The sequence below is a fragment of the Heteronotia binoei genome, chromosome 17 (genome assembly GCF_032191835.1).
Source record: "Heteronotia binoei isolate CCM8104 ecotype False Entrance Well chromosome 17, APGP_CSIRO_Hbin_v1, whole genome shotgun sequence".
Classification (NCBI taxonomy): Eukaryota; Metazoa; Chordata; class Lepidosauria; order Squamata; family Gekkonidae; genus Heteronotia; species Heteronotia binoei.
In genome coordinates this window covers 54,186,613-54,212,502 of record NC_083239.1, presented here as the reverse complement: position 1 = coordinate 54,212,502, position 25,890 = coordinate 54,186,613, and the positions used below count along the sequence as shown (strand labels likewise).

The following is a 25,890-nucleotide window of genomic DNA, read 5'->3' as shown; positions in this document are numbered from 1 at the left end:
AGTGCTGCAGCTTTACCACTCTGCAGCATGGGGCTGCTGGCAATTCTAGTGCTTCCCCACAAAAACATTCTGGTGTCTATCCACCCTCTAGGTAGCTCTTGCCTTGAAAATCCTACGGGGTCGCCATCGGTCAGTGACTCAACAACACTTCCCACTACTACAGTTCTGCCCACCGAGATCTCTTCTGCACCCCGCTCTGCGTTGGATTTTCCAAGACCATTGTCACCCCCGTGACGCAGAAGTGATCGCGGGCGTGGGAGTCTTTTTAACAATCTAGGCAGGCAGGCATTTTGAGTGGGGTGATGGGGTAACTTAATTGTTTATTTTAAGAAGGCGTATTGTTATAAGTGGATAAAAGCCACTTGGGGAGTTAAAAATAACTGTACTTATTCAACGTAAACATTTCTGATGCTGGCAGTTTGCAGATGCTAAAAGGCATAGGACTGAAAGAGAGGGATTACAAACTGTTCTGATTTCCCCGTTCATTTAAATTGAAATTGGAAATATGGCGGCCCCAAATAGTGAGGAAGGCTGGCCTGCAAGAAATCTCGCAAGCAAGACCCGAGGAACACAAACATGACACAATTAGGCTACTGCTAGCATCAGGGAGGAAGCGATGCATCCAAAGGCTTTATTTCATTTTCATTCTCTCAGCAAACTCCAGCAGTGCTGATGGTGCAAGACATTTCTGCGTGTCTGAGGGACACCACTGCTCACTGCACCCACCACCATGGTGACGAGGGGAGGTGGAATCCGAAGACTTTGCTGTGGGCTTGAGATGTAGCCGAAGTTCCAGGATTATCCCGGCCGGTTAGCGGAAGAAGGCCAGGTGCTCCTTCAGCCACTGCTCTGTCAGATCTTCCGTGGTCCGGATCTCAAAGACCTGGTGGAAAGAAAGCTGGAGTCAGGAGGAGGTAACTGTGCAGGCCAACAACACAGCTCTGCCTTTTCCAGGGAGCCAAGGAAGAGAAATACAGCAGGGGTGTCCACAGTTGCTGCCTTAGGAGACTCCTGCTCTGTTTCTCTTCCCAACACAGTGACTGTGGGTACCATCCTGCCCACCAACACCTATTCTAGTGCCCACCAAATGTTTTTTAGGAAGTAGGTGGGGACAGATAGGAATTTTGCCCAGCGAAGCTTTTGATTGGCTACTGGAGATGTGATTGGTGGTGCAGATCTTTTAACGCGTTGCTTTGGCAGCAACCTCTAGCACAGGGGTGGTCAAAATGGCTTAACATAGGGAAAAGGAAAAGTCCCCTGCGCAAGCACCAGTCGTTTCCGACTCTGGGGTGACGTTGCTTTCACAATATTTTCATTGCAGACTTTTTACAGGGTGGTTTGCCCTTGCCTTCCCCAGTCATCTACACTCCCCGCCCCCCCCCCCCCAGCAAGCTGGGGACTCATTTGACCGACCTCAGAAGGATGGAAGCTGAGTCAACCTCGGGCCGGCTAACTGAAAACCCAGCTTCCGCCAGGGATCGAACTCAGGTCGTGAGCAGAGCTTAGGAATGCAGTACTGCAGATTTAACACTCTGTGCCGCGGAACTCTTATGCTTAACCTAAGAGCCACATAAAATAAATGTCAGATGTTTGAGAGCCACAATGAACATCAGATGTTGAAGGGAAGGAAGGAAGGAAGGAAGGAAGGAAGGAAGGAAGGAAGGAAGGAAGGAAGGAAGGAAGGAAGGAAGGAAGGAAGGAAGGAAGGAAGGAAAACAACTTCACTTTAAGCGTATTCTCCTAGCCACGGGCTGGCTTGGAGCAGTGATTTAAAGAGACAAATGCCTCTTCCAAGCCAACCAATAGGGTGGTGGTGACTTCAAGAGCCACAGAATATGTGTGAAAGAGCCACATGTGGCTCCTGAGCCACAGTTCGGCCACCCCTGCTCTAGCGCAAGGATCTATGACTAGAGTTATGGAGCAATAACAATCATCATTGTCATTGACAATCATCATTATTACCTTTAAAGCCCTATATGGCCGAGGACCTGCCTACCTTAGGGACCGCCTCTCCCCGTATGAACCCCAGAGAGCACTGAGGTCAGCAGGGAAGAACCTGCTGGCTATCCCTGGCCCAAAGGAGGTAAGACTTCAGAGTACCCGTACTCGGGCCTTCTCAGTTTTGGCCCCACAGCTGTGGAATCAACTCCCAGAGGAAATGCGGGCCCTGCGGGACATTGAACAATTCCGCAGGGCCTGCAAAACCATCCTGTTCCAAATGGCCTTCACCAGCTGATACTACTAAATTGCCAAGTAAACTTGCCGATGAATAGCACTAAATGTATTAATGTTTTTAGAATTCTATGGATTTTAATTTGTCTTTAAATGTTATTTATTATATAATGTATGTATTGAATTTTATGCTGTTAGCTGCCCTGAGCCGCTTGGTCAGGGAGGGCGGGATACAAATAAAATGTGACTGACTGGCTGATCATTTTGTGGCTGGCCCCACCCCTGCGGCAGCCATTTTGTGGCTGTGCCGGAATTCCAAATGTGTTCATGGGCTCAACAAGGTTGCATTGCACACCCGTGGGGTAGAGCAGGGGTGGCCAATGGCAGCTCTCCAGATGTTTTTTTTGCCTACAACTCCCATCAGCCCCAGCCAGCATGGCCAATGGCTGGGGCTGATGGGAGTTGTAGGCCAAAAAAAGGCATCGGGAGAGCTACCCTTGGCCACCCCTGGGGAAGAGGATGTGGACCTAATTCCGACAGAGATCTTGGACCCAGCATGATGCCTACTTGCTCTCTTCTTCCTGAAGCTTTGCCTTTCACATTATGGGGATAGTAATTTGAAGAAACAGGAAGACGCTTCAGGGGGACGGGGCTGACTGGGAGCTTCTGGCTGAGGTGGAGGGCTGAAAAGATCAAGCTGACAGGCGAGAGGGGGCCAGATGCTGCTGCCTGCCTCCTGCAGTTGATGGACTTGCTGGATCGAAATGTCACAAGTCGGAAGCGCATCTGGCTCTGCAGTGGCTGTTCTTGGACCATGGGTCCTGCGGAGCCTCTAGAATACCTGAGTCTTCTAGAACTGGAGAACTTTCTCTTGCACTAAAAAACTTCTGGCAGACCTCTTTTTTCTTTGCTTTTCTTGTAAAAAAGGGGCCCCCAGAAAGTAGGGTTGCCAATCCCCAGGTGGGGGCAGGGGATCCCCCAGTTTGGAGACCCTCCCCCCGCTTCAGGGTCATCAGAAAGCGGGGGGAGGGGAGGGAAATGTCTGCTGGGAACTCTGTTATTCCCTATGGGGATTTATTTCCATAGAAAATCATGGAGAATTGATCCGCGGGTATCTGGGGCTCTGGGGGGGCTGTTGTTTGGGGTAGAGGCACCAAATTTTCAGTATAGCATCTAGTGCCTCTCCCCAAAATACCCCCCAAGTTTCAAAAAGATTGGACCAGGGGGTCCAATTCTATGAGCCCCAAAAGAAGGTGCCCCTATCCTTCATTATTTCCTATGGAAGGAAGGAATGGAAAAGGTGTGCTGTCCCTTTAAATCTGAGGGCCAGAACTCCCTTTGGAGTTCAATTATGCTTGTCACAGCCTTGATCTTGGCTCCACCTCTAATGTCCCCTGGCTCCACCCCCAAAGTCCCCAGCTATTTCTTGAATTGGACTTGGCAACCCTACCAGAAAGTGGACTTAGAAGACTGCAAACAGAGGAGGTTGTGGGGGGAGGGGGGAGCAGAGGGAAAGATGTAGTGTTGGTAGGGCCGAGGCAGCATGATATAGCCCAGGGGTGGCCAAACTAGCTCATGAGCCACATGTGGCTCTTCCACACATATTGTGTGGCTCTTGAAAACCCCACCACCCCCCTGGCTGCCTTGGAGAAGCCTTGGAGCGGTCTTTTTAAATCACTTTTCCAAGCCAAGCCAGTCAGCAGCTTGGAGAATGCATTTAAAGTTAAGGTTGCTTTCTTTCTACATCTCCGCCCCCCCCCCCCCAATCTATTCTCCCTTCCAGCTCTCAAACTCTGACATTCATTTCTTGCAGCTCTCAAACATCTGATGTTTATTCTATGTGGCTGTAACATTAAGCAAGTTTGGCCTCTCCTGGTGTAGCCCAGTCTCATCAGATCTCAGAAGAAGAAGATATTGGATTTATATCCTGCCCTATACTCTGAATTATAAGAGCCCCGTGGTGCAGAGTGGTAAAGCTGCAGTACTGCAGTCTGAGCTCCCTGCTCACAACCTGAGTTCGATCCCGGCGGAAGCTGGGTCCAGGTAGCCAGCTCCAAGTTGACTCAGCCTGAACTGAGGTTGGTAAAATGAGTCCCCAGCTTGCTTGGGGGGAAAGTGTAGATGACTGGGGAAGGAAATGGCAAACTAACCCTAACCCATAAAAAGTCTGCTGTGAAAACGTTGCAAAAGCAATGTCACCCCAGAGTTGGAAACGACTGGTGCTTGCGCAGGGGACTACCTTTACCTTTTTTAATACTCTGAATCTCAGAGCGCTCACAATCTCCCTTATCTTCCTCCCCCACAACAGACACCCTGTGAGGTGGGTGGGGCTGGAGAGAACTCTCAAAGCAGCTGCCCTTTCAAGGACAACCTCTGCCAGAGCTCTGGCTGACCCAAGGCCATTCCAGCAGCTGCAAGCGGAGGAGTGGGGAATCAAACCCGGTTCTCCCAGATAAGAGAGCTCTGGCTGACCCGAGGCTATTCCAGCAGCTGCAAGTGGAGGAGTGGGGAATCAAACCCGGTTCTCCCAGATAAGAGAGCTCTGGCTGACCCGAGGCTATTCCAGCAGCTGCAAGTGGAGGAGTGGGGAATCAAACCCGGTTCTCCCAGATAAGAGAGCTATGGCTGACCCAAGGCCATCCCAGCAGGTGCAAGTGGAGGAGTGGGGAATCAAACCCGGTTCTCCCAGATAAGAGAGCTCTGGCTGACCCAAGGCCATTCCAGCAGCTGCAAGGGGAGGAGTGGGGAATCAAACCCGGTTCTCCCAGATAAGAGAGCTATGGCTGACCCAAGGCCATTCCAGCAGGTGCAGGTGGAGGAGTGGGGAATCTAATCCGGTTCTCCCAGATAAGAGAGCTCTGGCTGACCCAAGGCCATTCCAGCAGCTGCAAGGGGAGGAGTGGGGAATCAAACCCGGTTCTCCCAGATAAGAGTCCACGCACTTCACCACTACACCAAGCTAAGCAAATTCAATACTTGGATTGGGGAACCAAGGAAGTCTGCAGAGGAAGGCAACGGCGAACCTCCTTTGCTTCTCACTTCCCTTGAAAGCCCTTTGCTGGGGTCGCCATAAGCCAGCTGTGACCTGATGGCACTTTATTTACACACACAGACAGATGTAAGAGTTGATGGCAGGGGGAAGTATATTCAGGGTTGCCAGCTGGCACCCCAGCTCCTGGGCACAGACATTTAAATAAGCAAGGATCAAGAGGATTGCCTCTTCTCCTGGCTTTGTCCTGTCTTTCACCTGCTCCCCTCCCACACTGCACTAATGAGCAAGACTTCATGCTTCCCTAATTGAAGACAAATGGAGGAAGGTGGTGGAGGAAGAAACGGGTGAGAGAAGCCTCCAGTACCTTGTCTGGGGAGTTTAAAGGAATCTACAATGTTCTGGGTTGCAATCTAGCAACTCAAATACATGGAAGAAGGAAGGGGGCAGCTCAGATACATAGGGAGGAATGGTGGCTCAGTGGCAGAGCATCTGCTTGGTAAGCAGAAGGTCCCAGGTTCAATCCCTGGCATCTCCAACTCAAAAGGGTCCAGGCAAATAGGCATGAAAAACCTCCGCTTGAAACCCTGGAGAGCCGCTGCCAGTCTGAGTAGACAGTACTGACTTTGATGGACCCAGGGGTGTCTGATTCAGTAGAAGGCAGCTTCATACGTTCGAATGAAATGAGACAAGAGTCTCAGATCGATTTCCCACTATCTTTACGCCGCTCTTACACTCCTCTTCTCTGCGGGGCTGCAACTAGCTTCGCCTTTTTCGCGTGGCAAACAGAAACTGGTTTCTAGAGGTTTCTGTTTGCTGCATGAAAAAGACAAAGCTAGTTGCAGCTCCGAGGCAGGTAGTGCGAAATCCAACGGAAGCCCTGCTGGGAAGAGGAGTGTGAGAGCGGCATAAGACTAGTGGGAAATCGGTCTCAGTAGTTACAGGATGCTCAACAGAGGGATGAGGAGTTAGGACCGCAGGTGCAAAGGTGTATCTGGAATACCTTAGTGAGCTCAGCCACCTGCACCAGCCTGTTCTTGCTCCCAGCGTACATCATCTGCTGCTCCGGCTTGCATCCTGGAGAAGGGAGAGCACAGAGAGAGAGGACTGACATCTTATTTACTATTCACATTCATAATCTCTGACAGCACTTAGTTTAAAGTGCTTTGCAGTGAGCAGGGTAGTTTCTTGGAGAATGGAGATGGGAGAAAAAATTACTTTTATAGCCAGAGTAAGGACTCGGGACCTAGTTCATTGCAGACCCCAAACCCATATTGCTTTTGGAATGGCGGGAGAATGCATTTACCCGGCAGCCGCTTCCTTGAAGGAGGGGAAACGCCACAGTAAATAAGCAGTTTAATACAGAGCATTTATAGAGCACCTGAAACCTTTTAAAATGCTTTACAACAGCTATCTCCTTAGAACCATCAGAACAGCTCGGTGGGTTACAATGGTATTATGACCCCCACGTTCCACAAAGGAGGATGGGAGGTGGTGGCTTGCCTCTAAGGGCGCCTATTGAGTTCACGGCAGAAGTGAGGTTTGAACGGGAAATTTCCAGCTCGCACTCTTCGCAATTATTTTTGAATTGCTGTATCAACTGACAGTCTGATAAGGTCCTAGTGAAAGCTTGACGCTGATGAGGGAAAGACACACTCTCCCTGTGGGAACTTGGGCATTCACACAGCGTTGGATTTAAAGTGGGAGGCTAATAGGGGGGGGGAAACCCCTACATACTTCTTCCACGAGTAGCAGCCAAGTTTAAATGCTGGCTGAGTGCAGAGTACTGAGGGGAAAAGGAAAGGGCCCCTGTGCAAGCACCATTCGTTTTCGACTCTGGGGTGATGTTGCTTTCACAATGTTTTCACGGCAGACTTTTTTATGGGGTGGTTTGCCATTGCCTTCCCCAGACCTCTACGCTTTCTCCCCAGCAAGCTGGGGGCTCATTTTACCGACCTCGGAAGGATGGAAGGCTGAGTCAACCTCGAGCCGGCTACCTGAAAACCCAGCTTCCACCGGGGATCGAACTCAGGTCGTGAGCAGAGCTCAGCCAGTCTCATTTAAATCAGGACTTGAATCATGCAGTCTTGGGATTTTAAGAACATGAGAAGCCATGTTGGATCAGGCCAATGGCCCATCCAGTCCAACACTCTGACCAATTTCGCACTCACCTTACGCTGCTCTCACGTCCGTCTTCTCAGCACAGCGTCCTCCCGATTTCCCACTATTTGCGTCGAGGCTGCAGCAAACATTGCGGTTTTTGCACAGCAAACAGAAACTGGTTTTTAGCAGTTTCCTTTTGCTGTGTGAAAACCGCGATGTTTGCTGAAGCCCCGGCGCAAATAGTGGTAAATCAGGAGGACGCTGTGCTGAGAAGACGGACGTGAGAGCGGCGTAAAGTGAGTGCGAAATCTGTCTCTGTGTCACACAGTGGCCAAAAAACCACAGTGGCCATCAGGAGGTCCAGCAGTGGGTCCAGGACACTAGAAGTCCTCCCACTGTGCCCCCCCAGCACCAAGAATACAGAGCATCACTGCCCCAGATATAAGAACATCAGAGAAGCCATGTTGGATCAGGCCACTGGCTCATCTAGTCCAACACTCTGTGTCACACAGTGGCCAAAAAACCTAGGTGCCATCAGGAGGTCCAGCTGTGGGGCCAGGACACTAGAAGCCCTCCCACTGTTAAGAACATAAGAGAAGCCATGTTGGATCAGGCCACTGGCCCATCTAGTCCAACACTCTGTGTCGCACAGTGGCCAAAAAACCCAGGTGCCATCAGGAGGTTTATCAGTGGGGCCAGGACACTAGAAGCCCTCCCACTGTTAAGAACATAAGAGAAGCCATGTTGGATCAGGCCAATGGCCCATCCAGGCCAACACTCTGTGTCACACAGTGGCCAGAAAACCTAGGTGCCATCAGGAGGTTTATCAGTGGGGCCAGGACACTAGAAGCCCTCCCACTGTTAAGAACATAAGAGAAGCCATGTTGGATCAGGCCAATGGCCCATCCAGGCCAACACTCTGTGTCACACAGTGGCCAGAAAACCCAGGTGCCATCAGGAGGTCCACCAGTGGGGCCAGGACACTAGAAGCCCTCCCACTGTTAAGAACATAAGAGAAGCCATGTTGGATCAGGCCAATGGCCCATCCAGTCCAACACTCTGTGTCACACAGTGGCCCAAAAACCCAGGTGCCATCAGGAGGTCCACCAGTGGGGCCAGGACACTAGAAGCCCTCCCAATGTTGCCCCGCCCCCAGCACCAAGAATACAGAGCATCACTTGCCCCAGACAGAGAGTTCTATCAGGGTACAATGTGGCCAGGTCCAGCCTGGCAGGTTCCTTCTGTCCCACGCACCAAACATGATCCCAACCCAAATCCAGGATTAGAACTGAGGCCTTCCTGGATCAAACTCTGTTTGGAAATTGTTCTTACCAACGGGGCTGGAGAAGATGAAGCACAGGGGGTAGGAGATCCGACCATCATCATGGAGGTATTTATAGCTGTAGACTACAAATGTAAGACACCCAGTCAAGGAAGTACAAGTTAGGGAGTTTGGCAGAAGGAAAGTGGATGTACAGGCGACAAAGTTGTGGGCCAGCTTTTGCACTGCGTTTCTGAGGTGTATGCTTAGGTTATGTGGCTAAGGGCTTTTATTTCTTTAAAGGAAACCAAAAATATGTAGCATTTGAATGAGACAAATCACCTCTTCACATATACACACACGCGCACACACACACACACATATATACTGTAGCTAATAGCCACAGATGGACCTCTGCTCCATATTTTTATCCAATCCCCTCTTGAAGGTGGCTATGCTTATAGCCGCCGCCACCTCCTGTGGCAGTGAATTCCACATGTTAATCACCCTTTGGGTGAAGAAGGACTTCCTTTTATCCGTTTTAACCTGACTGCTCAGCAATTTCATTGAATGCCCACGAGTTCCTGTATTGTGAGAAAGGGAGAAAAGGACTTTCTCTGCTTTCTCCATCCCATGCATAATCTTGTCAACCTCTATCATGTCACCCCGCAGTCGACGTTTCTCCAAGCTAAAGAGCCCCAAGCGTTTTAACTTGGGAGAACATGGCTGCTTTGGAGAGTCAAATTTAGGGCACCCCAACCCTCCTGAGCTTCCTCCATTCTCCAAGTTCCACCCTCCCCAGGCTCCACCCCGAAATCTCCTGTGATTTGCTAGCCTAGAGTTGGTAACCCAAGTTGCCAATGAAAGTCACTTAAGACTAAGGCAGCAGTCGGGATAACAGATACGGTTGGGGCTGTAGGTGTGGAGATTACATCTGGGCCTGTCTAATAGATCAGGAGTGGCCAACAGTAGCTCTCCAGATGTATTTTGCCTACAACTCCCATCAGCCCCAGCCAGCATGGCCCATCAGCACAAGGATATCGAGGCTGGCGTTCCGGCAGTTCATTTCTCAGCTCCTCTGGAGAGATATCCTGTAGGAGAAGATCAGAAGGATAGACAAGTGATTCACCGCCTGGGGTCCAGGACTTCTGAAGGGGGGCACTGAGTTATTGAAAGGGGTCATTAAATCCATAGGCCTACTAAGCATTGTCATTTTGATCTCTTCGTCATGTATTTTCTTAGCAGTAAACCTCTATCATGTGGGGGTGGGGTCTGTGGAATTTTTTTGATGATAAAATGTGTCCTCACACTCAAAAAGGTGGGGAACCACTAGTCCAGAACGGCAATTCCTAACCTTTTGGGTATGGTACCCCAAAAGCCCAAATTTACTTTGTGTGGTGACCCAACTAGGGCTGGCCCAGGTTTTGTCGTTTTGTAGAAAAATAGGGGGCGGAGCTGATTAGCATAACTCATTAGCATATGCCACCCCCTCCCTCAGCCAAAAGCAACCCGATGCAAGAAAGGAGAGCCCCAGGCGAGTGAGGCCTGCTTGGGCTTGCTAGAGATCCAGCCAGCCCAAGCTGACCTTGCTTGCTGGTGCTCTCCTGGGTCACCCCCTCAGTCAAAAGGCCAGCAAGACACCCACTGTCCAAAATCACATACGAAGTGGGGAAAGGGTGGCATGGGCTTCTCCAGGGGTTAATGAGAGCTGCTGGGGGCATGGCAAAGCCCCTGGAGGCTGGCTGGCTGGCTGCCCGCTCTTCTAATCCAGGGATTGTTTTGCAGCTGCACCTACTATTCAATGGACAAGGTAGGTGGGAAGAAAGTGGGAGAACCCTCAGAAAGGTTCAGGAGCTGCGCTCCTGTGAGCTCCTGCTGATTCAGAGGCCTGGGCTGGCACAAGGTGTTTTGATGATGATGATGATGATATTGGATTTATATCCCGCCCCCCACTCCAAAGAGTCTCAGAGCGGCTCACAATCTCCTTTCCCTTCCTCCCCCACAACAGGCACCCTGTGAGGTGGGTGGGACTGAGAGGGCTCTCACAGCAGCTGCCCTTTCAAGGACAACCTCTGCCAGAGCTACGGCTGACCCAAGGCCATGCTAGCAGGTGCAAGTGGAGGAGTGGGGAATCAAACCCGGTTCTCCCAGATAAGAGAGCTCTGGCTGACCCAAGGCATTCCAGCAGCTGCAAATGGAGGAGTGGGGAATCAAACCCGGTTCTCCCAGATAAGAGAGCTCTGGCTGACCCAAGGCCATCCCAGCAGGTGCAAGTGGAGGAGTGGGGAATCAAACCCGGTTCTCCCAGATAAGAGAGCTCTGGCTGACCCAAGGCCATTCCAGCAGCTGCAAGTGGAGGAGTGGGGAATCAAACCCGGTTCTCCCAGATAAGAGAGCTCTGGCTGACCCAAGGCCACTCCAACAGCTGCAAGTGGAGGAGTGGGGAATCTAATCCAGATCTCCCAGATAAGAGAGCTCTGGCTGACCCAAGGCCATTCCAGCAGCTACAAGTGGAGGAGTGGGGAATCAAACCCGGTTCTCCCAGATAAGAGAGCTCTTGCTGACCCAAGGCATTCCAGCAGCTGCAAGTAGAGGGGTGGGGAATCCAACCCGGTTCTCCAAGATAAGAGAGCTATGGCTGATCCAAGGCCATTCTAGCAGCTGCAAGTGGAGGAGTGGGGAATCAAACCCGGTTCTCCCAGATAAGAGAGCTATGGCTGACCCAAGGCCATTCCAGCAGCTACAAGTGGAGGAGTGGGGAATCAAACCCGGTTCTCCCAGATAAGAGAGCTCTTGCTGACCCAAGGCATTCCAGCAGCTGCAAGTAGAGGGGTGGGGAATCCAACCCGGTTCTCCCAGATAAGAGAGCTCTGGCTGACCTAAGGCCATTCCAGCAGCTACAAGTGGAGGAGTGGGGAATCAAACCCGGTTCTCCCAGATAAGAGAGCTCTGGCTGACCCAAGGCCATTCCAGCAGCTGCAAGTGGAGGAGTGGGGAATCAAACCCGGTTCTCCCAGATAAGAGAGCTCTGGCTGACCCAAGGCCACTCCAACAGCTGCAAGTGGAGGAGTGGGGAATCTAATCCAATTCTCCCAGATAAGAGAGCTCTGGCTGACCCAAGGCCATTCCAGCAGCTACAAATGGAGGAGTGGGGAATCAAACCTGGTTCTCCCAGATAAGAGAGCTCTGGCTGACCCAAGGCCATTCCAGCAGCTGCAAGGGGAGGAGGGGGGAATCAAACCCGGTTCTCTCAGATAAGAGAGCTATGGCTGACCCAAGGCCATTCCAGCAGCTGCAAGTGGAGGAGTGGGGAATCAAACCCGGTTCTCCCAGATAAGAGAGCTCTGGCTGACCCAAGGCCACTCCAACAGCTGCAAGTGGAGGAGTGGGGAATCTAATCCAATTCTCCCAGATAAGAGAGCTCTGGCTGACCCAAGGCCATTCCAGCAGCTACAAATGGAGGAGTGGGGAATCAAACCTGGTTCTCCCAGATAAGAGAGCTCTGGCTGACCCAAGGCCATTCCAGCAGCTGCAAGGGGAGGAGGGGGGAATCAAACCCGGTTCTCTCAGATAAGAGAGCTATGGCTGACCCAAGGCCATTCCAGCAGGTGCAAGTGGAGGAGTGGGGAATCAAACCCGGTTTTCCCAGATAAGAGAGCTATGGCTGACCCAAGGCCACTGCAACAGCTGCAAGTGGAGGAGTGGGGAATCTAATCCGGTTCTCCCAGATAAGAGAGCTCTGGCTGACCCAAGGCCATTCCAGCAGCTGCAAGGGGAGGAGGGGGGAATCCAACCCGGTTCTCCCAGATAAAAGTCCGCACACTTAACCACTACACCAAACTGGCTAGGCTGGCCCTGCTGCTAGGCAAACCAGGCAATCGCCTAGGGCGCTGGCCTTCTGGGGGGTACCGAATTGGGTGCCCCCATGTGACTCAGTGATGTTATCAGTCCGGGGGGGGGGGGACGGTTCCCAGAAGATAGCATTGTCTATGGCCGGCCCTGGCCGTAGGTAAACTATGACCTTGGCATCCATCCAATTCAGCATTCTGTTTTCTATAACGGCTTTCCATGTTTTTGAGAAAGCAACAAACAGCTGCCCACATTTTGAACCTCAAGCCAGTGGCATTCTGACATACACAGCCTTTACACATGGGGGCTTCTTTCCAGCCTCTGACAGCCCTCTCCTTCTTCGTTATTCCCACTAACTTCCCCTGGGATTCTAAGAAACTCACTCAGGCGACTCTCCAGACATGTTTTATTTGATCAACATGTTTATGCAGGGAAGACAAAAAAAAAAAACAATTCATGTACGGAATGGACGATACCATTTCCAGAGTCAGATCTTGGTTTCCAAAATACAAAAGAAAGCAATGGAAAGGGCAGGGGAAGGCTGGCCCAAAAACCCACATAACAGAGACTTTGCAATCCACTTCTGGGTCCTCCTGACCCACAGGTTGGGAAATACTGCTGCAGACAAAGCCACGAGGGAGGAAACAGTGGCTTAATTGCTCCAAAGCGGCTGGCTATTTCCTGGGTCAGTGCAAGAGAAGGGAAAGAACTTGTCACCAGTGGCGTGAGCCTATTTATGCAACTGGGTACAAAAGCAGAAAGGAAGAAGAAGAATTGCAGATTTATACCCTGCCCTTCTCTCTGAATCAGAGACTCAGAGTGGCTTACAATCTCCCATATCTTCTCCCCCAACAACAGACACCCTGTGAGGTGGGTGGGGCTGAGAGAGCTCTCACAGCAGCTGCCCTTTCAAGGACAACCTTTGCCAGAGTTATTATGGCTGACTCAAGGCCATTCCAGCAGATGCAAGTGGAGGAGTGGGGAATCAAACCCGGTTCTCCCAGATAAGAGTCCACGCACTTCACCACTACACCAAACTGGCTCTCTTATATGTGCAGGGGGTTGGACTAGATGACCCTGGAGGTACCTTCCAACTCTATGATTCTTCAAGGAGGGAATTTTGTGTCTTTTTTTTAATTTAGGCTGCAGCTCAGCCTGACTTCTGTGTCACTAAAGGAGGGGGCTGTGCATTCTGTTCCTCCGAATTAGGTTATTATCTAATCCTCTTTGATGCAGACGAGGAGGCACCAAGCACCATGTAATGAACTGGCAAATGCACAGAACCGCACAGAGTTTGCAACCCACTTAAGATCAAACAAGATGGGTGGGAGGGATAGACAGCCTCTGCACACGAGGCTGTAGTGTGTGCCATGCTCTCCACCCCCCATGGCTGCAACCGAGTCGCAGGTACCACGAGACACAGCAGAAGAGCCTCTGCTTTGTGTGCTGAAGGTCCCAGGTTCAGTTCCCAGCATCTCCAGTTAAAAGGAACAGGCAGTAGGTGACATGAAGGATCTCTGCTACAGATCCTGGGAAGCCGCTGCTGATCTAAGTAGACAATGCTGGATCATAGAATCCTAGAGCTGGAAGGGACCTCCAGGGTCATCTCGTCCAACCCCCTGCACAATGCAGGAAACTCACAAATGCCTCCCCCTAAATTCACAGGATCCTCATTGCTGTCAGATGGCCATCTAGCCTCTGCTTCAAAACCTCCAAGGAAGGAGAGCCCACCACCTCCCGAGGAGGAAGCTTGTTCCACTGAGGAACCGCTCTCATGGTCAGGAATCCTAGAGTTGGAAAGGACCTCCAGGGTCATCTAGTCCAACCCCCTGCACAATGCAGGAGACTCACAAATACCTCCCCCTAAATTCACAGGATTTTCATTGCTGTCAGATGGTCATCTGTCTAAAAACCTCCAAGGAAGGACAGCCCACCACCTCCCAAGGAGGAAGCCTGTTCCACTGAGGAACCGCTCTAACGGTCAGGAAGTTCTTCCTAATGTTGAGCCAGAAACTCTTTTGATTTAATTTCAACCCATTAGTTCTGGTCCTACCATCTGGGGCCACAGAAAACAATGCCACACCATGCTCTATAGGACAGCCCTTCAAGAACTTGAAGATGGTGATCCTATCACCTCTCAGCCGTCTCCTCTCCAGGCTAAACATCCCCAGCTCCATCAACCTTTCTTCATAGGACTTGGTCTCCAGTCCCCTCACCATCTTCGTCGCCCTCTTCTGGACCCGTTCTAGCTTGTCTAGATCCTTCTTAACATGTTGTGCCCAAAACTGAACACAGTACTCCAGGTGAGATCTTACCAGAGCAGAGTAAAGTGACACCATCATTTCACGTGATCTGGACACTAGACTTCTGTTGATACAGCCCAAAATTGTCTTTTTTTGCCTTTTGATGGGCCATGAATGGCCTGATTCGGAATCTAGCACCTTCATGAGTCCATGTGTAATGGGCGTGTAATGGAGAGGCTGTCGGAAACTAGCAAGAGTGATGGGAAGGGTGGGCTGAGCCAGGGCCGAGGAATGGGTGACCTATGGCAAAGGACAACAGCAGGGCTCTTGCGTTTTCAGCAGGTGTGCAGAAGAAGAGGCTGTAGCACAGGGGTGGCCAAACTTGCTGAATGTAAGAGCCACATAGAATAAATGTCAGATGTCTGAGAGCTTCAAGACTTGAATGACAGATTTTTGATAGCCACGAGAGAGGGGGGGAGGCAAAGAGATGGAGGGAGAGGTGGAAAGAAAGTGACTTTAGCTTTCAAAGCCTTCTCCAAGCTGCTACTGGCCTGGCTTGGAGAAGTGACTTAAAGAGGGAAATGGCTTCTCCAAGTGGACCGACGGCATGGTGAGGGCTTCAAGAGCCACACCGTTATGTGTGAAAGAGCCACATGTGGCTCCCGAGCCACAGTTTGGCCACCCCCGCTGTAGCAGGTGCAGTATTTCAACCCACAAGCCACGCAGGCAAGTGGAGCCTGCCTACATTCTCTCTGTTGCAGGAGCAGCAGCTGTGTCCTTCGCTTCTACTCATTGGTGTGGGAGTCCCCAACCTTTGTCAGCCCATGGGCGCCTTTGGAATCTTGAGAGGGGGTGGTGAGCACCAACCCAAAACGACTGGGTTTAGGGGAGCCAAGTTTCAGCCTCCCAAAGCAGGTGCCCCCAAGAAAGTATTAGTCACAAAGCCCAACCAATGAAGCTAAGCCCCTCTGCTCGGCGTGAGCAGGACAAAGGCTCAGAGCCCTGAGTAAGAACCGCACACCCCCAACCCCATTGCTGCCAACAGAAAAAAAAATGGCTGCACATGAGCTGAGGGCATATGTGCGCTCTTATCGGTGACCGGTGCTTATTGGAGCTCTCTTATTGGTGGCCGGTGCTTATTGGAGCTCTCTTACTGGTGGCCAGTGCTGCCGGTCACACTTTGGAGGGTCACTACTGGTGTTTCCAAGGCTGCAGAAGCCCATCCCCCCCATTGCTTTGACAAGCATAACTGATCTGCATCAGAGTGTCTGCTGTGGATGCTGCCAACAAGCACCACCACGGACCACCTGAACCTCCAAAAACCACACAGAGGGTCATGGGAGGTTCGCTGCAGGCGAGATCGCACAGGCCCTGGCTCCCGAAGCACAAACCAGGCGATTTTCATCACGAATTTAGGTTCGCGGGCCAATTTGTGCCCATCCCTACTCCTGATCCTTCAGCGGCTGCCTGTTATTACAGTTGCAGAAGGCATTTGAGCAAGGGCAGCCAGTAATAACCCCTGCCATACAATAGCCCTGCCCACTTCCTGATAAGCTCTGTGGGCGCTAAGGGAAATAGTTGTGGGCACCATGTTGGGAAAGCGTGCACTGGTGTCTTGCAGAAGTTGTGAAGGAGGGAAAGGTCAAGCTGCAAATGAGGCTGTGCCAGAAGCTAGGGTTGTCAGGTCTCCCCTGGCCACTGGCAGGGCTGTTTTTGTAGCAGCTGCTCCTTTCCCTGTTAGGCCACACACCCCTGATGTAGCCAGTCCTCCTGGAGCATACAGTGCTAAGAGCCCTGTAAGCTCTTGGAGGATTGGCTACATCAGGGGGTGGGGCCTAATATGCAAAGGAATTCCTGCTACAAAAATAGCCCTGGCCACTGGTGTGGGAGGGGGGGGGTGGGGTGGGAGGGCAGGGTTGCCAACTCGAGGTTGGGAAACTCCTGCAGATTCGGGAGGATAAGTACCTCAGTGGGTTACAATGCCATAAAGTCCACCCACCAAAGCATCCATTTTCTCCAGGGGTACTGATCTCTGTAGCCTGGAGATGAGCTGTGATTCTGGGAGATTCCCAGGTCTCCCCTGGAGGCTGCCATCCCTACTAGAACCTGATAAGCTCAGAATGAAGAGAAGCCTCCCAGGGACTAGGGGTTCTAGGAGGGGTCCTATGAGGAAAGGTTGAAGGAGCTGGGGATGTTTAGCCTGGAGAGGAGGCGGCTGAGAGGTGATAGGATCACCGTCTTCAAGGACTTGAAAGGCTGTCATCTAGAGGATGGGGTGGAATTGTTTTCTGTGGCCCCGGAAGGCTGGACCAGAACCAATGGGTTGAAACTAAACCATAAGAGTTTCCGGCTCAACATGAGGAAGAACTTCCTGACCATTAGAGCGATTCCTCCGTAGAACAAGCTTCCTCCTTGGGAGGTGGTTTGCTCTCCTTCCCTGGAGATTTTTAAACAGAGGCTAGATGGCCGTCTGACAGTGATGAAGATCCTGTGAATTGAGGGGGAAGTGTTTGTGAGTTTCCTGCATTGTGCAGGGGGGTTGGACTAGATGACCCTGGAGGTCCCTTCCAACTCTATGATTCTATGGATTTGGGGAGGGACATCAGCAGGGCTGAGTGCCCCGATAGAGTTGCCAATTTCCAGGTTGGACCCAGTGCTTTTACAAAGCCTATATTTTATTGGACATGGTGTAAAAAGGTAAAGTACTAATACAAACAGGAACAAAAGGGCAGTTCTGCTGTCCTCTATACATGGATGTGCTTAGTAGAGGACAACAAGAAACACTGTGCCCCATGCTTTACACTGATATGCTGATGCACATTTATGGTCTATCAGTCCTTACAACTAGCAAATGTATCAGTCCTCACTATAGTGAGATCCTCCACTCATCTACACTGCTAATGCAGGTAATTTGGACCAGAACCAATGGGTTGAAACTAAACCATAAGAGTTTCCAGCTCAACATTAGGAAGAACTTCCTGACCGTTAGAGCGATTCCTCAGTGGAACAGGCTTCCTCCTTGGGAGGTGGTGGGTTCTCCTTCCTTGGAGGTTGTGAAACAGGATCACCCTCCCCAGAACGAATGGGTTGAAATTAAATCCAAAGAGTTTCCGTCTCAACATTAGGAAGAACTTCCTGGCCATTAGAGCAGTTCCTCAGTGGAACAGGCTTCCTCGGGAGGTGGTGGATTTTAAACAGAGGCTATATGGCCATCTGACAGCAATGTGAATTTAGGGGGAGGTATTTGTGAGTTTCCTGCATTGTGCAGGGGGTTGGACTAGATGACCCCGGAGGTCCCTTCCAACTCTATGATTCTGTTATTCTAGTTTGAAAACTACACGCCAAGCAATGTTTTGGCCTTGCGGTCTGAAATGATTTGTTATTGGCCAAGTACCACTCAAGGGTTACTTAACTAGCTGGCCATGTGGGTTGATTGATTGGTTTTTATCTCTATCTACTGCCTCACAAGCATTATGGCTCTGAGGCACCACATAAATAATGAAAATAAATAAACATTCAGAAGCTTCAATTCCCTGTCCCGTCCTAGATCTGCCCAGAATATTATTAAACACCGCTTCCGGTATGGGCCTCTGCCCTCCGAAGACCAGCAAGTTAATGCATGAGCATCAATTCGGATGAGTATAACTTGCCAGTAGTTCATTTGATATTTTAAGAAAGCAGGAGGAAGCGTGGGGGATGTCTTTCATCAAATCCTCCCCGTTCACTCCCACTCCTAAGTCCCTGCTTGGTTAAAAAAAAAAACAGCAGACCAGAGATTCCACGGTTGCTATTTGATTAACATTTCACAAATGTGCGCGAGGGGTTGTATAACGTATTGAATTAAATATGAAAGCAAATGACGCCATCAGCACATTGCTCCCTTGAGATATTAAATTTGATCTGGAATTCAATTTGCTTTTAGCCCAGCCTCGTAATTTCCAACGTACTGGCAAAATTTATGTCAAGAATGCAGGAATGTGGAATGGAGGAGTTGATGTGATTTCTTTTGGGAAAAGGTGATGTCGCTTTATGTCACATCCAGACAATTGCTCCAAGCTCTGGGAATTCATTCTTTGGCATGTGCTTAAGAGAAGTGGAGAGGTGTAGAAACTCGTGTGTGTGTGTGTAGGGGAGAGAGAGAGACAGAGACAGAGAAGGAAAGAGAAAGCTGAAGAAATAGTTCTTTCCCTTACTAAGCATCTTACTCTGTATTTGTTTGCGTGTTTAGCATTGCAGCTCTCCCTTCATTACAACGTAGCTGTGGGTGGAGAAGGTTGTTCATATATTACGTTTGTCTATAGAGGAGACAGTTCTTTTTCTCCTGAAACACTTTGTGGCTTCTCTGTAATGCCCCCAAGTTCTATTCATGATTGTGGCTTCGTAGAGTTCTTCGTGGATATCTCAACTGCCTGGAGTGGGTACAGAGTTAAGGTGGCCCGACTGTTCCCAGAAACTAGTTCAGGGGCAGGATACAGGGATCACCCCTGTGGTTAAAGACCTACGCTGGCTGCCCATCTGTTTCTGGGCACAATTCAGAGGCCTGGTTTTTGACTTGAAGGAACTAAACTGTTTCGAGGCCAGGTCCTCGAAGGACAACCTCCTCCCTTCAGGGCCAGAGCCAGAATTCCTAGCACCCTAGACCCTGTTCCTGCCCCAGGCAGACCTGGGAAGGTAAGAGCGGCAAGCTGGGGCATGCTCTTCTTGGAGCTTACCTTCCCTTGCACACGCCAACGTGCTGCCTGGCTGCTCTCAACTTCCTGGGTCTGCACAAACCCAGGAAGGTGAGGGCGGTGGGGCAGGGGGAGGGGGCACCTGGTCTACTCCTACATGCTGGCCCTGCCTCCCATACTGTGCAGCTCTGAGCTGAGTGGTCCCTCTGGGGCTGCTGATGGTTCATAAGAACATAAGAGAAGCCCTGTTGGATCAGGCCAATGGCCCATCCAGTCCAAAACTCTGTCACATAAGAACATAAGAGAAGTCCTGTTGGATCAGGCCAATGGCCCATCCAGTCCAACACTCTGTGTCACATAAGAACATAAGAGAAGCCCTGTTGGATCAGGCCAGTGGCCCATCCAGTCCAACACTCTGTGCCACATAAGAACATAAGAGAAGCCCTGTTGGATCAGGCCAATGGCCCATCCAGTCCAACACTCTGGGTCACAGAAGAACATAAGAGAAGCCCTGTTGGATCAGGCCAAAGGCCCATCCAGTCCAACACTCTGGGTCACAGAAGAACATAAGAGAAGCCACGTTGGATCAGGCCAATGGCCCATCCAGTCCAACACTCTGTGTCACACAGTGGCCAAAAAAAGAAAAGAAAAACAAAACAAAAACCCAGGTGTCATCAGGAGGTCCTTACTCCTGGGCTGTCTGAACATTACAAACACGAACCCAAACGAACCAAGTTATCTCTAATGTGAACATGCCTTCCATAAATCTGTAGATTTTAATCAAGGGTATTTTTAGACAAAACCCTGGCCAGCTGCTTCTTCTTTTTAGCAAACAGGGAAACCTGTCCCCATTTTTTAAGCAGAGTGACAGAAGCAAAAGTTTATAGCCTACCTGAAATTCTTCTTCCAGCACCACCAGTTGCTTGTCTTTGTCAACTTTCACTGACAGAAAGCAAAAACCTGTTAATGCTTTTTCACCCCCCATCCTTAGGAAGAACTTGGAACCCTAGCAGCCCAAAGTTCCTTAGCCTTTTATTTTCTAGCATGTCATTTACTAGAAAAGGGTGGGATCTGATGCTTCCAGGGCTGCAGTCTTGATTTCAGAGATATCTAAGCAGCTTGACGGTGAGAAGGACGGCAACCAAAAGCTTTTTCACATCTCCTCCACATTGATATGTGAAGAATGTATCGGAATGGTGATAGTTATCTGGAGCCCACGTATACCTGCATTGGTAGTTCCATCAGCATAAAAGCCACCGGGCTACAAGGTACTGACACCTTAAGATGCTTCCTGCAAATGCATCAGGCATCTCAGATTTGAAAAAAAGACTCTGCAATAGTATTTATTTTTCACTTTTAAAAGTGCCCCCTGATGAAGAGCGACTGTGCCAGCTCAAACTGCACCAGGATTTTGTTACGGCCACGTGCAAAACTATTTTTGATGCATGCGTTTACTGAATTCACACTGCCGCTTATGACACATGGACCAGTTCATTTGGCTTTTAATAGCAGGTGTTACAAGCTGTGCTAAGTCTATCCCCAACCAATAAAAAACTGGGGACTGGGAGAAGGCACTATGCAGAATGGCAACTCACTAATTATAGCCGCATTGTTCGTCTCCTTCCGAAACCGAAATTTCTTCAGTTTCTCCTTCAGCTCTGGGTCCACGTCACACACAACCAAAGAATCGGACTGCAATGAAAATAGGAATTTGGGTCTCATTCTCCCTGTCCCCTGTTTAGGAATGTCATGCCACTGATCATTATTAATTGTTTAGGTCAGGGGTGGGGAACCTTTTTTCTGCCAAGGGCCATAAGGATATTTATAACATCATTCGCGGGCCATAAAAAATTATCAACGTTAAAAACAGTGCTCCACCGAGGGAGAATGATGCAGGCCAGCAAAATTAATGCAAATAATTGTTTTTCTATTTGAAGTCAGGTGGGGAGAGCCTAATCTGGCACACACACAGAATTTATATTTGTGGGGGAGGGGGTTGCCAGCTCCAGGTTGGGAAATGCCTGGAGAGGTTGGGAGTGGAGCCTGAGGCGTGTAGGAGGGAGGGACTTCAATGGTACAAATTAAATATTATTATTATGTAAAGTGCCACAGAGCCCAAAGCGGCCATTTTCTCAGGGTGAGCTGATCTCTGTCATCTACAGATCAGTTGTAATCCCAGGAGATGGCCAGCCAGCACCGAGAAGCTGTGTTCCCTCTAAGCTGCAGAGTCCTGTGAGCAGAATTTCTACTCTGTGAGCTACAGGCATTAAAGTTGTAGGCTACTGCATAAATTATTGTGTTCCGGGGCCCTTTTTCCTGAGCTAAGACAAAAATGTGTGAGCTGGAGGCTAAAAAAAACTGTGAGCTAGCTCATGCCAACTCAGCTTAGAGGGAACACTGGCCAGGAGACATTGGGGGTGGAGCCAGGAGCAAGGGTGTGACAAGCATAACTGAACTCCAAAGGGAGTTCTGGCCATCACATTTGAAGGGACTGCACACCTTTTAAATGCCTTCCCTCCATTGGAAATAATGAAGGATAGGAGCACCTTCTTTGGGGGCTCATAGAATTGGACCCCCCCCCGGTCCAATCATTTTGAAACTTGGCAGGTATTTTGGGGAGAGGCACGGGATGCTATGCTGAAAATTTGGTGCCTCTACCTCAAAACACAGCTCCCTCAGCGCCCCCAGATAGCCACAGATCAATTCTCCATTATACCCTATAGGAATCAGTCTCCATAGGGAATAATGGAGTGCCCAGCAGACATTTCCCCCTTCCCCACTTTCTGATGACCCTGAAAAGGGGGGAGGGCCTTCAAACCGAGAGATCCCCTGCCCCCACCTGGGGATTAGCAACCCTTTCTGCAAGTGTGGATTAAACTCTAGGGCTGATGATGATAGTTAGGGACCCTACAGCCCTCTGACCCCACATGTCAAACTCCCCACCTAGCAGCTCACTTTTCATGCAATCATCTGTTTGTCAGAATGCAGGAGATTGCTTGGCCCAGGCCCAGGGGCATCAGTCAGGCTATATTATACCTTACAGACCACTCAAGACTGAAAACTGTCCAACCTGTTCTAGCCTACTTTGGCAAAAGAGTCAGACAATTCTGCTTCCTCCTTATGAAGCTTGTCCCGTTGTTGAATGGCCTCATACTATCTGTTCTCTCCGAGTGTGTAATGGAAATCTATCTTCCTGTCGTTCAAAACCCCGCCACTCCTTCCTTCCAATACCACCCCGCTGTGTCCAAAGCGTCCCTTCATTTTGAAACGTTGATCTGGCAACACTGATTCCACACCACACGGGAAGTTCCCCTCTGCCAACTGTTGGCCTGTGGCTTCCATCTTGGCCCCAACACACCGTTGCCTCTCCAAGACAAAGGTTGCATCTTGGAGCAAGATGAGGCCAGACTCTGCTGTTTGGGATATTATCCAACCTTGACTGTTTTTATGGTGAGAATGATACACGAGGAAGTGGCAATATATAGATATATATATTCAAAGGAGCAAAAACAGTTTCAGAACAAAATTTGACCATCCTCACAGCCATCCATCCCCATGCTTGGCCTAACTTAGGAAATATATTTAATCTCACCATTCTACCTTTCCAAATGCAACCTCCTTGTCTGCTGGAGTTGTGCAGCTTTGCTGGGCTCAGCTCTCTTGCTTCTGACAAGATGTGCAGAGCTCAGCTCCTTTGCTCAGGACGGTCTGACAGCTACAAAGGAAAGGCGGTTCCAGAGGAAGTCATCGCTGTTGACGGGGTGGGGCGTAGAGAGAGATGTGAAAGGTTTTCTTTCACATCTGCAAAAAAGGGAAGCACTGCAGAAAGCAACAGAGACTATAGGTTAGAACAGGGGTGGGGACCCTTTTTTCTGCCAAGGGCCATATGGATACTTATAACATCATTCGCAGGCCATAAAAAAATTATCAACTTAAAAAACCAGTGCTCCACCGAGGGAGAATGATTCAGGCCAGCAAAATTAATGCAAACAATTGTTTTTCTATTTGAAGTCATGTGGGGAGAGCCTAACCTGGCACACACACACACACACACACACCCGGCCCACAACAACAGCCAACAAAACCACTTTGGGTGGCTCAAGTATGCAAGTGAAGGCAAGTGTTTAAGGGAAGACAAACGTTTACCACAGCATAAGAAAGTTTTTTGAGGAGGCTGTTTTACTACTGTTCCAATGCAAAAAACCAGCCCAGTGCTTCAGAACAGCCTCGCTGGTTCAAGCCAAGATCCATCTAGACCAGAGAGCATAAGAACATAAGAAAAGCTCTGCTGGATCAGACCATCTAATTCAGCATTCTGTTTCATGCAGCAACCAACTAGTTAGGTTGAATTCACATGCCCTGTTTAAAATGCTTTCCTACCCTTGTCTGACAGCTTGATGCAAAAACCTGAACAGCAAGTCTGTATAAACATGGAGGAAAGTGAAAGCACTTTGGAAAGTGAAAGCACATTGGAAAAATCCAATGGATGGTTATAGAAAGGCCGAAAGGGGGAGACTTGTCTTAGCAGTAGTATGTGCGAAAAGGATCTAGGGGTCTTAGTGGATCATTCGTTGAACATGAGTCAACAGTGTGATGCGGTGGCTAAAAAGGCAAATGCAATTTTGGGCTGCATCAACAGAAGTCTAGTGTCCAGATCACGTGATGTGATGGCATCGCTTTACTCTGCTCTGGTAAGAAGACCTCACCTGCAGTATTGTGTTCAGTTTTGGGTACCACAATTTAAGAAGGATATAGACAAGCTGGAACGGGTCCAGAGGAGGGCGACAAAGATGGTGAGGGGTCTGGAGATGAAGTCCTATGAGGAAAGCTTGAAGGAGCTGGGGATGTTTAGCCTGGAGAGAAGGCGGCTGAGAGGTGATAGGATCACCATCTTCAAGTACTTGAAGAGCTGTCCTATAGAGGATGATGTGGAATTGTTTTCTGTGGCCCCGGAAGATAGGACCAGAACCAAAGGGCTGAAATTAAATCAAAAGAGTTTCCGGCTCAACATTAGGAAGAACTTCCTGACTGTTAGAGAGATTCCTCAGTGGAACAGGCTTTCTCCGGAGGTGGTGGGCTCTCCTTCCTTGGAGGTTTTTAAACAGAGGCTAGATGGCCATCTGACAGCAATGAAGATCCTGTGAATTTAGGGGGAGATGTTTGTGAGTTTCCTGCATTGTGCAGGGGGTTGGACTCGATGACCCTGGAGGTCCCTTCCAACTCTGCAATTCTATGATTCTCCTTCCTTGGAGGTTTTTAAACAGAGGCTAGGTGGCCATCTGACAGCGATGAAAATCCTGTGAATTTAGGGGGAGGGGTTTGTGAGTTTCCTGCATTGTGCAGGGGGTTGGACTAGATGACCCTAGAGGTCCCTTCCAACTCTATGATTCTATGAAATGTAAAAAGGTAAAGGTAGTCCCCTGTGCAAGCACCAGTCGTTTACGACTCTGGGGTGATGTCGCGTCATGACGTTTTCACAGCAGACTTTTTACGGGGTGGTTTGCCATTGCCTTCCCCAGTCATCTACACTTCCCCCCAGCAAGCTGGGTACTCATTTTACTGACCTCGGAAGGATGAAAGGCTGAGTCAACCTTGAGCCAGCTACCTGAACCCAGCTTCCGCTGGGATCAAACTCAGGTCGTGAGCAGAGCTTAGGATTGCAGTACTGCAGCTTTACCACTCTGCGCCATCTTATTTCTGACATGTGAAAAACAGAAAGGGAGTTTTAAATGCATTTTTACCAGTTTACTGAATCTATTGATGGCCACACAGGAACGCTAATTTACAATTACATCCAACTTTCCTGTGGTTTACAATGCATATGTGATTTCAGTTTAAGAACCGGAGGGGTTTGGGACACAGATATTTTATGATTAACCATTACCATATAATAAAAAATCCAGCTTGCAATAGATTTGAAGCTACATTTTCTGCCTTGCTTGAAAAGAACAATTTCAAGGGATCATGCCATTATTTCGTAGGTGACTATCTGCCAGATTGGATATGCTAAATATTGGGGAAGAAAGAAAGTACTCATTTTGAAAGGAACACAATCTAAATTGTGGGATGTAGTGGTTCAGGGTAAAATAACTCTTTTACAGAAAGATGGAAATGGTTGAGTTCCTATTGGATTGACACCAAAGGGAATGTGAAGTCCAGCCCTTTTTTCTTTAATATGAGGCAATTTTTTTTAAAAAACCCAAACTTATACATGATCCTGTCTACTTTGCTAGACTTTCAAGTTTGCATATTGTTTTGATAATTTAAATATTAAAAAAATAAAAAGCAGTCACAGCCATGAAGATATAAAAGATTACTAGGGAACCAGACACTGCTGTAATGCTAGACATTTTTGTGCCAATATTCTGGTCACAATAACAGTGCTGGGCTGGGCAAGACATCTTCTTTTTTGTGGCCTGATTTGACTACCAGCATGGCATAGTTGGCCATAGGATTCAGATCTGTGTTCCCTCTAAACTGAGTTAGTGTGAGCTAGCTCACAGGTTTTGGGCCTTGGGTCACACACTTTTGTCTTCGCTCAGAAAAAAAATGGCCCCAGAGCAAACTGATTTAATGCCAATAGCTCACAAAGTAGAATTTTTG

General features: G+C 49.4%; 1 protein-coding gene across 1 annotated transcript; it reads right to left on the bottom strand.

Annotated features, from left to right (window-relative positions):
• Positions 1–591: 591 nt before the first annotated feature.
• On the bottom strand, positions 592–23,071 carry GMFG (glia maturation factor gamma). Its single transcript, XM_060258229.1, has 7 exons — positions 22,880–23,071; positions 20,883–20,979; positions 20,180–20,229; positions 9,559–9,616; positions 8,597–8,671; positions 6,165–6,238; positions 592–883 (listed from the first exon to the last, which is right to left on the bottom strand). The coding sequence occupies exons 1-7, from the start codon at positions 22,880–22,882 to the stop codon at positions 812–814; spliced, it is 429 nt and encodes a 142-aa protein (XP_060114212.1). The 5' UTR covers positions 22,883–23,071; the 3' UTR covers positions 592–811.
• Positions 23,072–25,890: the final 2,819 nt, after the last annotated feature.